General features: G+C 35.1%; 1 protein-coding gene across 1 annotated transcript in view; it reads left to right on the forward strand.

Moving 5' to 3' along the window:
* LOC112126812 (protein pangolin, isoforms A/H/I/S-like) overlaps window positions 1-14391 on the forward strand; it is a 65688-nt gene that overhangs the window by 22127 nt on the left and 29170 nt on the right. Inside the window, exon 3 of the mRNA XM_024226662.1 lies at window positions 7129-7232. Coding sequence (XP_024082430.1) covers window positions 7129-7232 — 104 coding nt within the window. The remainder of the gene's footprint in view (window positions 1-7128; window positions 7233-14391) is intronic.

Raw genomic sequence — 14391 nt, forward strand, 5'->3', positions numbered from 1 at the left:
AATTTGTTGCTAAACTAAAAAACATTCAAATCTTATTGTTTGTCACTGTACAACTTCGCTAAAACATGGAATTCAAACCGTCAAAAATTATATATTTTATTTTTGTTTTGACAATTTTGTGAACCAATTAGCGTGAATTACATGATGTTAAAGGATAATAAGTCATTTCACAAATCGAAAAAGTTTACATCCTCGTAGAAAAGACAGGTTAAACAAAATTTAGTGGATCATTTTGTAATGCCAACTTGCTGGGAATGAACGGATTTAATTTTTAAATTCTTTAAAACTTTGGACTGTGTTATTTTTCAGTCAATAAGGTAAAACAAATAGGGTGCAGTTAAGGGCTGCATTCCTGAACCACGCCCTTCTACCCTCCTCTCATCTTTCTTAACTTCGCCCATATTTCAGTCCATAATGGCTAAAAGACAGCTCGCAAATTCATGCTTATTTATAGCCGTAAAGAGCCAGGCTTTAAAAATAGAAAAGGACATCGTTTAACTAAAGCCATTAATGAGAAAGAATCCTACGAAAAAGAATAATTTAAAAAAAATCGATTCGAAGCTCGGTTCAAAAACAATAGCCTATAACTCCAAGCCATCTGTTAAAAATTCAGTTTGCCCGTGTTACCAGGGTTCTACGACCGGCTTGGGGAGACGAGCGTCGGGAGTAATGTGTGGAAAATACGTGTAACGTGTGGAAAAAGGTCCCGATCCATTTCACAACCTTGAACACGGCAGAAACGTGGTGACTCGGAACGAAAAATACATCTTGAAAATAATCACGTCCCTCCCGTTAATGGACAATCTCTGTTTTGAAAACTAATTTCCCTTTTATGTTGGTTTTTAACGTCGCCGGTTGCAAAGACGGCCGGCCAATCTTTCCGCATGAAATCCGGCTTAATGAGAAGAGTGGATAATTTACAGATAGGCTAGACGTTTCTGTGAACGACCTTGCAATAATTAGTTGCAGTTATAAAGATATATGAAAAAATAATTGAATTTTTGGTATTTTAGTACTCGACTTGACTTAAATTTATCTTAAAAGTGATTTAGAAATAATCACTATCATTCCGCATTTTCATGGAACCAAATAGGTAAATACATGTTTTCCATTAATAATATTTTTCAACCAGATCAAAAGAATAATTTCTTTATAAATATACAACTTTTCATTTTGGGATATCTTCCTATGTCCTGTAGAGTAATGAATCTGTAATTTGGTCTTTAGCGATCTTTTTGGTTGCCTATCACAGCTGGGTCTTTTCGACATCTTCAGTGTATCTTGATTTCATAAAAATTACACTGGCCACAAACCGCCCTTAGTTGATCATTTAAGCAAGACAGTGATGATAAAAGAGGTTCATATAAGGGTCGTATTTCATCATATGTGACCATTATATGCACAACTTCATCATCATGCCGTCAATCTATTACTGTTTATAATATAAGCAATACTAATAAAATTAAATTCGTTACGAAGGGTGAACGTCAGGAGCACGATTGATACGTGGCCCTGGAGAATCTAAACCGTAGAATAAGGATCATCCTAACCCGATTTACCTATGGTCATACGCGGTTGACAAACGGACGCTTAATTTTGGGCCAAAGCCCGCCTATGTGTTCGGCATGCAGAGCATGTCAATGTGTCCCACATAATTGAAGGATGTCATTCCTTGGCTGCATAATAAGCAAGTAGGAAGCCGTCCAATATAAGAATTCTGCTCGTATAAGGCCGCGAATCTATTGGCCCCCTTTTCTGATTTTTAGAGGAAACAGAGTTGATTTATGAAATGTAGTGTTTCGTTTAGAGTGAAAGAATTTATTGGCGTGAGTGTAGTAACAGAGGGCTGATGGCGGAATATTGAGTCATCGATCCTCAGTTAGGTTAATTGGTTAAAGGAAGGATATTGAGTACTGCACCACCCTAATTGAATGAAAGTTTTCTAAATAGGAAAGAATGTATCTAAGAATGATTGAGACTGTGGATGGGTTTGAATCTAGGAACTGCATGCGTTGGGTGTTGAATTTACCAAGCTGATGACAGCACTCGGAGCCCAGTCCGTTGGATGGACGGTCAAGATCGAGGTCTGACAACCAGGGTATGTGATTCTCGAGGCCTGCCAGTAATTTAATGCAAATAAAAAAGCTCTAATAGCCGGTGGACTGCGAGGAGTGATATGCTCAACTGTATGCATCTGGGAGTTGGACTTACATAAATAACTTCAAATGTAAATCCAATCCAAATGAAATTAAATTTTGAAATGATTTCTTGAGGTCTGTTGGGACTTGTTTGGGTTCACAAACCAACAATGAAGTCGGCAAAACGTCGATACACGTCTTTCAGTCCAAAACATTGAAGATAGGCCCAAAATGATCGGTAACGACCAAATTACAATTTTTATATTGTTATTTTAGTACGTTGAAACGTAAAAAGTAGACCTTTCTAATTTCGGAATTTCCCGTCGTTATGGAAACCGCCCTCAATTAAGTTGGATGATGATGATGAGGATCAGGATCATATATGGCGTTTAAGTCACACAATGGCCATATTTCATTATATTATGGGACAATCTTTATAACTCTTTAAACTCACGACGCACAAGAATGACACATATTCACGGAAAACAAAAAACAAACACTTTGAGCCCTGAAGATGATCTCAATAAAGATCGAAACCTGGCATGATAAGGAAAATGTTTTTCTAAAGCCTACGTCACACCAGAACGCAACTCACGGTCTCCATATAATAATCTTTATAACCATAAGTCATCTTCATTATTGAAATAAGAAATGATTTCCGGAGTTATGCCGGGAATGGTTTCGGTTCACAAACCAACACTGAAGACGTTGAAATGTCGATACACTTCAGCCGGAAACAGCGAGATTAGGCGGAACAGTATGATAAGAATCGACCAAATTACAAGTTATAAACTTGATTTTTTTTTAGCTAGCAGTATGAATATTCGAGAAATTTCAAAACAGAATTGACTTGAAGATAACCTTTCCAGAAATTTATTACTCAGCTGTATTTGTTGAACATTTAGTATTTTTGCCAACTTTCAAGTCAGTTTGTTGTTCTTGTTGCCTAATCCATGCATTCTCGTCGTGTTTGGTTCAGATGCGTTATAGTGGATTATCAATATCACTGAATGTCCGCATGTTTCCCTCGCGCTAGTCGTATTGTTTGAACACGTGAAAGCGAAACTTAAGTGATAGCCTAGACTTTCTTTCTGGCTTAATCTTCATTAATTTCAATTAAATATTATTAAAATTTAAGAACAAACTATCTTGCTGGGATTTTAGTATGATTGTATTTAGAAAAGGTTTATTTTTATGTAAATTAGGAATGATAGGGTGGACAGAAAAAAATATAGAGTGTTTAGTCGAATGGCATCGTACGTAGTTGCGGTTTGCGGGGACATAAACGTTGTAAACCTATTGAAAACAGTGATCCATCAACCGTGGACAGTTTCATGTCAAACAAGCCACAGGACTTACGTGTAGGACTGCCGGTGCACATCTGCCAAACTGAGAATAGAAAAAAGCCTCTGTTATAGCACGAAGCCGGTGCGTGTGTGTCGTATAGCTGTCACCGCTCTCTTGACAATTCCACCAACGGTTGACAGTCATGTACCCTGTGGGAAAAAATAACTGCTATCCAAACAAAAAATTGTCGAGGTGCAAGGGCTGGACAAAACGATTTAAATACAATATCGGATATAAGAATACTTCTAGAGACCGAGGACGAGACTTGTAAACGTCTAGAAATATAGAGCCAAGAATTTTAACGTTGACAAGCCGAAAGAAAAAAAACCCTCTTAGAAGGACATAATCGTAATTTAACGCGTTTTATGCTCCGCGCTAACAATAAAAGTTGACTCAAATTAGCTATCCGAACAACACAGCAAAAATCCCATGCTGCTGTTGATTTACAATTGTTCTTTTTAGGTTAACAAGCCTGAAATTTACACATGAAGACATTATGCACATTTGTACATGGGGAAATATTGGGTTGTCCGGAAAATAATGCAGGATTTTGGTATTAAACAAAAAAAAAGAAACTAGTTACTTTAAAGCAATGTTCTTTAATCAAAATAATTTCCCANAATGAGTAATCCTGTAAACGTAAACAGAATATTTTATATAGATTTTTTTTAATGAAAACTTAAAATCCTGCATTATTTTCCGGACAACCCGATAGATGACAATTCGCCAGGCGACTCAGGGCAATATTCAAGTTTAACGATTATAACCCAATAAACAAGAAAATGCGCATCGTAGTTAAACCTCGACACAAATAAAACGTACAGATGAAAAAAAATATTAAAACGAGATTATTCAAAGAACACATCAAGAAGTCAGAATTCAGATCGGTTTCTTCGAACAGTACTATGTCAACTTAGTCGTTTTAACGTCAAGCCTAAGCATTAAGCCGGCGCACGAGATCGCGAGACTTAATTAAATCATGCTCGGTTATTGATGTAGGATGTAGCTAAATAAACTCTAACATAGCATAACAAGAAATTTTCACCGATGTCGCGTTGAAAATATATAAGTTAAATTCAACCAAGCCTCATGTTTGTATGTACCATAAATTTCTCAATTGAACGATATACTAGAGTGTAAATTGTAATTCATTTTGACTTAATTTTAATTTCATGCATTTTTCAGTCAGTACTATACTCTACTTGTAAGTTTTTTTTTTTTTAAGGATCATAAAACAGTTATTGAATTAAGTAGTTTCAAGGGACGTTTTTCGAAACGACAAGCGCGTCGCTGGGTGATAAGACGGTTTAGGCGATAAACACTCCTTAGAACACCCGACAATTACGGCATAATAAAGGAAAACCCTGCACGGGGGGCGAACATTATCTCTATTTGAGAACAAACGGCGATAGCATGGTTTACTGACGGGCCCCTGCTATCCCGGCAGAAAGATCCAATTAGTCGGAGGCGATATCAAAATTTGCAAATGTAATTGGCCTTGTTTGGCCGGCGTCTGAATTTGATGATCTCATATACTTTCCGACGGGTTGACAGGCCTTTCGCTTTGTTCGTGATTGGGCGGAGTCTCTCGGCCGCAGCACCTCCGACGGGCAAAGTGAGATCCTGAGGATCAGTTTTAATCAATGTTAAAATATTGAACGGGGCTACTTACAATATTAAGGTTCAGATGTTTTTAATTTGATATAAATCGACTGAAAAATGATTGATTGCTCATTAAATACTTCTTCCTCTAGATAAACAATGAGTCCTGCTAATATTGCACCGTGTAGGGTTAATATTGCGCAATATTTTTAGTCTATGTCTAACGTTCGAATGACGAGGACTTGCGCGCATTTGTGAAAACATTGACGTTTAGTGACCATCAATATTATTGTATAAATTAGGATCAAAGTGTTTTCAATTTATTTTTTACATATTTTCCCTAAGTTCCTTACAAATTAATCAAGATTTCATACGCTTTTGTTCGTCTCGGTCTAAATTCGTTTACCCTGTCGGGAGAAGTAAGGCGACAAGAGTTTTATAAATAAATTTAAGATATTCGGCGTCGACTTGAAAGGCAAACAGGGTTCTCGAGTGTAAAGAAAACATTGGTAATAAATAGGTCCTACACTAAGTGGCGATAAACAAAAAGGCCTTGAGTGATAGGTGACAGATATTACACACAGGGTTTCTTTTCTGTTTTTACTAATAATAATTATTATATTGATTATTCGTCATATCAACAAATCGTTGGTCTAATTGTAAGCATTCAAATTTTCAAATGTTACCAAGTCAAGATTGAAAGGGAAAAACAACAGGAAATGTGTTTCTTGTGCCCTTCATCCCCTTTTTTGTAAGTTGTCTTTGGCAAAAGACCTATTTACTTGCTTCGAAACCTTCAAACTGATGCAGACAGCCAACTTTCTAGACCACTTGACTGCATCAACATTAGTTTAATATTCAGTCAAACTTTTGCAAGCCATGAGCAACATAAAAAAAGTCAAGAAGTATAGGCCACGTGTACATGTTTTTACCTTTCCTGTTAGTTTTGTTTGGCAAAAGACCATTTCTTTTCTTCATACCTATCATCAGCCTACTTTCTAGACTCCTTGAACAATTTACATTATATAACAAAATTAAAAAAACTGCTGAGGCGAGAACTATAAGTTAGCCATTTACTACGTCCAATCCAACTTATCAATGATCTATTTTATTCCAGACTACCTTCTTCAATCAATGTGCAGTAAATTAATCAATATTTTTCGTCAATGATTTTATCGTAACAATGTGAATTTTTGTTTAAGGCGGGCATTATACGGTCAAATATATTGCATAAATATAATTGCGCAATATTTTTGAAGGTTTAAGGTTAATATTGAAGTTTCCTTAATGATTGAACAAAAGTTTGAACGAATTTAATTTTTATTGCGCCATATTTTTTCATTGTACCGTATAGGGTTGATATTGCGCAATATTTTATGTCTACCTTTCGAAGGACGAGGACTTGCGCGTTTGTTTGTGAAAACATTGGCGTTTATGGACTATCAATATTATTGTATAAATTAGGATAAAAGTGTCATTAATTACTCTTGCCCAATAAAAAGTATTCATAAACTATGCGGTAAACCATGGGCTATACGAGTAAGAAAAATTTCATGTAATAAACTTGAAAAACCATGTTCTTTTTCCTAGGATAAAATGATCATTATTGGAAAATAGGGTTTGAATAAGAAAATCATGCTAAAATGCTTTTCTTTTTCTTTATTCATATATTTCCATTCATACATTCCCTTAAAAAAAAGCGTTTTGGAGAAAAGAAATTAATTTATAAATATCTCCGATACTATTGAGATTTTAAAAAAAAGTATAGAATACGTTTTCTTGCAAAGTAGCTGAATAATCGTCTCCTTGAGTTTCGCGCATAGTTTATGAAACACCCTGTATATTGTGCGCCCAGTTTTTAATGAAAAAGTTAATAATAGAAAATGTGGAAAATTAATGCTTAGAGCATGCGAAGATTTGCGATAGTGGAATGTGGAAGTACACCGAATATATAATAATAGGATATTAAGCAATTTGCTCTATTAAAGTGAGAAGGAAGTCATTATAATCTGCTTTAATCGATTATTTTTCTTTTTTACAGGAAAATCCGACCCTACGCCACACAGTTCTGCATTCAACATGGGCTACCTTGTGTCACCGTACCCTTACCACAACGGGACACCACCCTCGATACCTGTGTCTATGGTGAGTTACAGATTCATGATATTGAAATTAATTTAAATATATTCTCCCCCCATTATTGGAAGGGGATCCAACGGCGTTGGAAGTACAAATTATAGCAATTGACATTGTAAATTGGTCCCGATTTAAATGGGAGGGGTAAATTGGTTCTGAAACCAGGGCTGGATAAATTGGGTGCCACGGTGCGAACGTGAATGGGAGGCGGGGTCTCTCATACCTGACGGTGGTGTACCTCGGCATTGGTGTGTCCTCGTCTGTAAAATGGTATCAACACCTCATGAAAGTCTACTTACAAAGTCCCTAGTTTAAAATTAACAAAAAAAAATCCTTCGAACAAAAAGCGTTTGATTCAAGGTCCATTGGTTCTTCTGCAACAGTATAATTAAAAAAGTGACTGATTAAAATGACCCAAGTGATATTAAAAATTTTGACGACGAATGTACAACATAATTAAATTGGTTCATAAAAATATTATACCCATTGTAATGTTTCGTGCTTTAGTCAGTTTTGTTTCAGGGTTTGGTAATTTGTATAGTTTTATTCCGTCAAATTAACTATTTAGTTGTACATATTTTTTTATATTTTAGTTGTAATTGAAAAATTCTCAAATATGCAGGATACACTTTTGTATAAACTGGTTTAATTTAAAATAATTTTTTTTTAAATTTCAAACTAATCTTTTTTAATTTTCAAATCCTTTGTTACTTCAAATAAACCATTTTTACTTTGAAATCAGCTATTTTAATTTCAAATTTACCCTTTTGTAACTTCAAATTAACCCTTTATTTAAGCATTAAATAACTTAGGGGATAGAATGAAAAATAAGCAGGTAAAAGTAATCCTGTATATTTGAGAATTTTTCTTACCATGTGAAAATTAATTACATTAATCCTTATATGTTTATCGGTCATAATGGACATATTTTAATTATTTCAATTAATTATACTTTTATCGAAAATCTTGGCTGGGATGAAAAAGTTATAGTCACCAGCGGGATTAGAACCCACGACCCTCAGCTGGTGGAGGTTGTCCGTGTGAATCGATATCTCAAGGGTTAGAGCTCCGGCGTTTCAACTGAATATCGTGGGTTCGAATCCCGGTCGTGACACTACTTTTTCATATCAGCCAAGACTTTAGATAAAAGTATAATTAATTGAATTAATTACATTTAAAATTCAGAATTCCATAAAATTAAATATAAGTAAAACAAAATTATTTCTATTTTAATTTGGTTGAATTGATACGAACAAGGGTTAATTTAACGGGAAAAGCTATATTCGAAAGAAAGAAGGTTAGTAAATGGTCCCGAGTTCGATTCCTAGCTTTGTCTTGGGATTTTCTGACCTTCATTATTTTCTCATAAAAATTCCTTAGCTTAAGCATACCACACAAGGTCATTAAAAAAGTCAACCTATAAGCTTAACAAGTATTATGCTTGTGTTTAATTAGCTAAGTCGTTTCGTCTTCTGTACTTTATTATGGCTTTTTCTTTACGTGTTTTACAGAAAGTCCTTTCTTTCTATTTTCAACCTTCTTTTTTACCCAGTTTGCAAACAACTTTTCCTCGTCTGTCTAAGTTATGCACTTTATTAGTATACTTGAAGGTAATTTTAGTTTTTATAAGACCTTATTAGATACATAATTTCTGGAATACCTTCTCACAAATGAGAGAGTTGGGATGATAAACTCTCCAGGCATTATTCTTACATTAATGCATTTTCTGTTAGAAAGACTGCAGGCTTTTAAAATCCCATTTCCTCAACATCAATTAAAAGTTTCTGAAAAACAATATTATCGATTATTAAAAATATTGATAGTAAGAATTCATGTTTCGATTTGTTTTTCAACTGTATTAAAATCTAAGCAATGTCCATTGTACATTCTCGATAGCAGAACGGAAAGTATCTTATTATATGTAGAGATTAGTGACCGTTAATCGATAGTTATTCAGATATCGTGAGATGCGGTTGGGTGTGATGTAGGTTTCAGAAAAACATTTTCTTTATCGTGCCAACGTTTCGTCTCTTATCAAGATCATCTTCAGGGCTCAAATTGTTCGTCTTCTGTGTAATTGTGCCATCCTTGCATCTCACTGGCACTCTCAACACGACACGCAAGAATGGCACAATTACACAGAAGACAAACACTTTGAGCCCTGAAGATGATCTCAATAAAAGATCGAAACGTTGGCACGATAAAGAAAATGTTTTTCTGAAACCTACATCACAACAGACCGCACCTTACGATATCTGAATAACTATCTTATTATAGCTCATTAGTGCCATTGTTTAATGTTTCTGACAAATTTAAGCAGGTGGAATAAATTACTTAACAACTTGCACAGTCCCCTAGGTGTTTCGTCGAATTCCATGCCCTCGGTAGGAATCGATATAATCTGATCTTATTCGCAAAAAAATGTGTTAATGAGTTTACTTCCTGCTTGGAATTGGGTTATGGTGAGATATCAACAGAACCGCGATATTATTTGACAAATATTCAACAGTTTATTTCGTACTCGTATCGCAGTTGTACACGCACTGTTTAACGCTGATTAAAAACAAAAAAAATGTCCTCTGAGAATTTCAACAATCTTATTTTCTCTATTAATACTTTTTTTTCTGGGCCGACTATCATGTAGATATCTCGGATTTCAATGGTCAAAGATACAAGAAATGACAGGAACAGGGAGCATAGAGGATTCTTCAGATAGCTATTCAACAAGTAGCGTCACCCTAGCCCAATTCCGGTCTTTTGGAATTCAATTTATATTTATCGCAAACGTCTTTTTTTATTTGTCAACTGATATAATATGTGATTGTCTAGAATTTATTAAATACAAAAATACCGTCATATTGTATGAATCTACATATCCTGGCTAACTTTACATATGTATAACACTTTTGCATTTAAAAAATATTTTAAAAAATAGAACTCAAGGCAACCACACGACAGTTTGTGTTCATTAACAAAAGACTGGAAATCATTTTAGCAGTCATTATTACTTTCTCTATCCTTTACTTTTTTAAGGTGAGTTATATTCTAAGTCTACCTCTATGAAAAAATATAAATATAGGTAGACGAAAGCTTAATTTCAGATCGTTTTTCTTTTGTTTTGCACACTTTTCATTCTTTTTTTAACTTGTACTTATAATAATATATATTTTATGTACTAAACTAGTTTTTCGCTACAATCATAGATACAATTGATTGTATTTTGGTACTTTAGTATTGATGAATCGTCAATCTGTAGAATATTTCTAAATTTGCTGTTCTTGATTCAATATTTTACTGATTTGGAATTAATCGTTAATATTTGCCTGTACATGATTTAAGAATCCAATGATCCATTCTTCTGACCCTTTTGTAGTGGTTTCATATTTTGGCATATTTGAAGAATCTCTCACTCCTATTATTTGGCGTATTTATATTTGGCTAACCTTGTGTATTGCTCATAAAAGAAATAAATTTTTAAATATAAAAATTTTTGGTCTGGGTGGCTAAAGGGCCTTTTGCACTTTGTGGATCATATAAGGATTTTTTATCTTGTTCATGTTAGCATGTTTTAATAATATAATGATATCTCTCCATGGATCCATAAAATCAACATTTTTGGGCTGGGTGGCTAAAAGGGCCTTTTGCACTTCGTAGATCATATGGGGACTTCATATTGTTCATGTTAGCTTTTTTCCAAAAGTCTAATTATCTCTTCCCATGGTTCCATAAAATAATCATTTTTGGTCTGGGTGGCTAAAGGGCCTTTTGCATTTCGTGGATCAAATGAGGACTTTTCATATTGTTCATGTTAGCTTTTTTTTAAAATCTAATGATAACATTTTTGGTCTGGGTGGCTAAAGGACTATGAGGACTTTTTCTAAATCTAAGGATCTCGCCCCACGGATCCATATTTTTGCCGTATTTTATAATTTACCAGCCCTTGTGAGGTTAAATAGAAGTAGCAGTATGGTGCGTACATCAAGTAGAACCATCGTACAATCTTTCATGTTTATAGCATGCTTAAAAAATTAATGATCTCTGATCTTATACTCGAAGTGATCATTTAAGAATATTTATTATTTGGCACATAAATACACGCATAAAAAATAATATCCTGTTAGGTTTGTTGATGATAATATTTATTGCATGTTTAAGTTAATGTTCTCTAAAACACCTTATGGCTCACTTTCGCTCGTTTGTGTCCTTGCTCTCAGTTTCAAATGTACCTTTTTCGCTGTTTGTAGTACTACGCTTAAATTGTTGGATTTTTTTTAATGTTTCACTTTGATGAGTTTTGAGGCAGAAGCTAGTTGAGTTTTTCTATTTATGGTGTGGACAGGAAAGATAGTTCTTTAGGTAATTTTTAATTCGGCAGTTATTCCAACAAGGCATGTAAAACAATTTCCTCTGGACAAAATTGAAAAGACCCGAGACGGTCTCGACTTTAGAGAAAACCCATAACCACCTCCCTGCCAGACAGTCGGCACCTCGGACCAATTTCCAATTTGGCCGTCCCAAACGGAAATCGTAGGATGATCGCAATCCTAGGCGCCGTGCGGCCAGATTATCCCGTGGGAGCACTAGAGGTTATAAATAATTACTTGTATCGAGGCTGTAAATAATACGTTAGGCGTGAAAATGGTCGGAGGAGCCGACCAGGTAACAAACACTGATTCATTACTAGGCTAAGGAGTCTGTCAGGATGGGTTGGTGGCAACCACGCCGAGGAACCTTGCCCGTCGTGGCAACAACGCCCGCTCACTCCGAGCCCTCTACCTGCACGCGGACCAGGTATCCAAACATCCTTCAGGACGTTCAACCCATCTTCCTACATCCGACCCTTAACACTATTATTTGCATTTTTTAATACAATTTTGCCGGTAATTAGGTCAGCAATCGCTCGGTCGTCACTCTTGACCCGTCTTTTTCGCCTGGTAATTAGTTTATCCGCCTTCTAGCGCGCCCGCGTCTCTCTTTTACAAACAAGGTTCTTGTTATTGTTTGATTTATATTTATTACTTATGCGCTATAATTCGCTTCTATTTTCCATGTACAAATTGAAAAAAAAAAGCCCAAAATGATCTAGTCCATGAGTATCATTTCTTCTCAACTTCTCCCTTACTTATTAAGCCAAATTGGATCGAAATATATAGTTAATCTATTTGGCAAAGACAAATATTAATTGATGCTTTCGGGCTATTGATACTCATCCATATTTTTGCACTTGTGGATTTAAAAAAAAATTCTCTGCTTTGAAGGAAAATTAAGGCTAAATAAATCAATTGGGAGATATTAAGGTCTTAAGTGTGAATAAACCTTCAGTTTGGTCGTTTTCGTTCATTGTGGTCTGCAATGTATAAGTCATCACCGTTTCGTTATAAATTAACCAGACCCCTTGACCTTTCAGAACGAGTAAAATGGACTTAAGAAAAATTAGCTCTGGAACAGAAGATTGCGAATGAAGAAACGCGCCTTACAGGCCAAAACGGAAAAGGACAGACCAGAATGTTTATCGTACCTAAGACCTCAATCTACAATTATAAATGATCAATACTATCGATAAATCAAGGCATTTTATGATTTGGTTACTCGAAAACAACGTTTTTGCCCCATGGAACTGCAAAATACTTGCCATTTGGATATTCTGGTCTGTAATACGAACCCTGACGAGATAACCGGCAACGGTATCAAGTTTTGCTTTCGTTTGGCACATGGTTTGGCGTGACCCGGTCCGTTTTTGTTAAATTTTTTCTACAGGGGAAGTCATTGATATGCCGTCTGAACCGGGTGGACATTTAGATCCCTATGAATCCAGCTGAGATAACCGGCGTTCCTTTCAAACCGTTTCGCCATCGTTAAGTGTTTGAATTTGAAACGCCCACGTGAAACTAGACCTTTCACATCTTGTCACATAACTCTAAACTTGTCGATGCCTGACATTGACAAAAAAATCTAAAAAATGTCTATCGTCTAAAAGCTCGACTATGTTTTATATATGAAAAACATTGATAATAATAAAAAAGTAAATTTATAGATCTTTATCCATTTTTGTTTTATAAAATTAAATTTACAATAGAAAAATGGGCAATAGTCCGTCTCGAGAGATATCCTCTTGTGGTCATGGGGTGATAAACGTATTGTTTGATAGTTACTCATCTTCTTAGTCCGTCTATCCTCGCTGATTTTTGTTAATTCAGACGAGTTTCGACATTTCACCGTACGCCACTGAAGATGGCGAAATGCCGAACGCGTCTGAACCAGCGCCGAGGATAAGCAGAACAAGATGATCAAACAATAGTTGACTGCCAGGTTGGTGGTTTCATAAAATAATTCAATATATACCTATCGTAAATAAATAACAAGAAAATTATAGGTATTATACTGATACATATACAATTTATATACATACTTTATTTTTATTGTTAACTTAGACAAAATCGAGTAAGTTTTAACATACATAGTACATTGTTTCATCAAAACAAAAAAATCACTTTTTTTAATTTACCTCCCAATCCGCCAACAATAAATACAAAAGAAATAAATTGTACTAAAATATCGGATTATAATATTTCTCTACTAGTTAATTTATTTTATTTTGTAAAGGGCATCACAGCTTGCTCATTTCAGCCCCGAACGCATACGAAATATAACAATACACATCCAATGTGCATTTACGCAAATAAATACACTCACACCTATATACGTTGCATTCATTCTATTTGGTGAATGGAGTACTGAATATTCCTCCATAAGCTTGCATACTTTTATAAATAGCTCGAGGGGCGATGGGGATGCTATTCTACCATCAGCTCCTCCCCATTCACTCTAATAAATATACTCACTCATACAAAACATCTTGACGGATATATGCAATAAAAATTCTCAATTCCCCTAAAAAGCGGAACAGGGGGACCCTGAAATTCGCTACCGTGTCCGAGAACCATTCTTAAATCCGGAGGCATGCCTACACGCTCTCTGTATGGAGCCCAAGGCATGACACGTCCGTATTATGTAGGAGTCAGCAACCTTTCTCTGCATAAAGGTTACATTGATTTTATTACTATTGTTTGTATATATTTCAGATTAAAAACAAATATCTAGATTATTTAATATTTCTCGGGAGCATTTTTGGTTTGTTTGCATTAATTATCTTTAATCAAATAATCGA

The sequence above is a fragment of the Cimex lectularius genome, unplaced genomic scaffold (genome assembly GCF_000648675.2).
Source record: "Cimex lectularius strain Harlan isolate CLEC.00 unplaced genomic scaffold, Clec_2.1 scaffold26, whole genome shotgun sequence".
Taxonomy (NCBI): Eukaryota; Metazoa; Arthropoda; class Insecta; order Hemiptera; family Cimicidae; genus Cimex; species Cimex lectularius.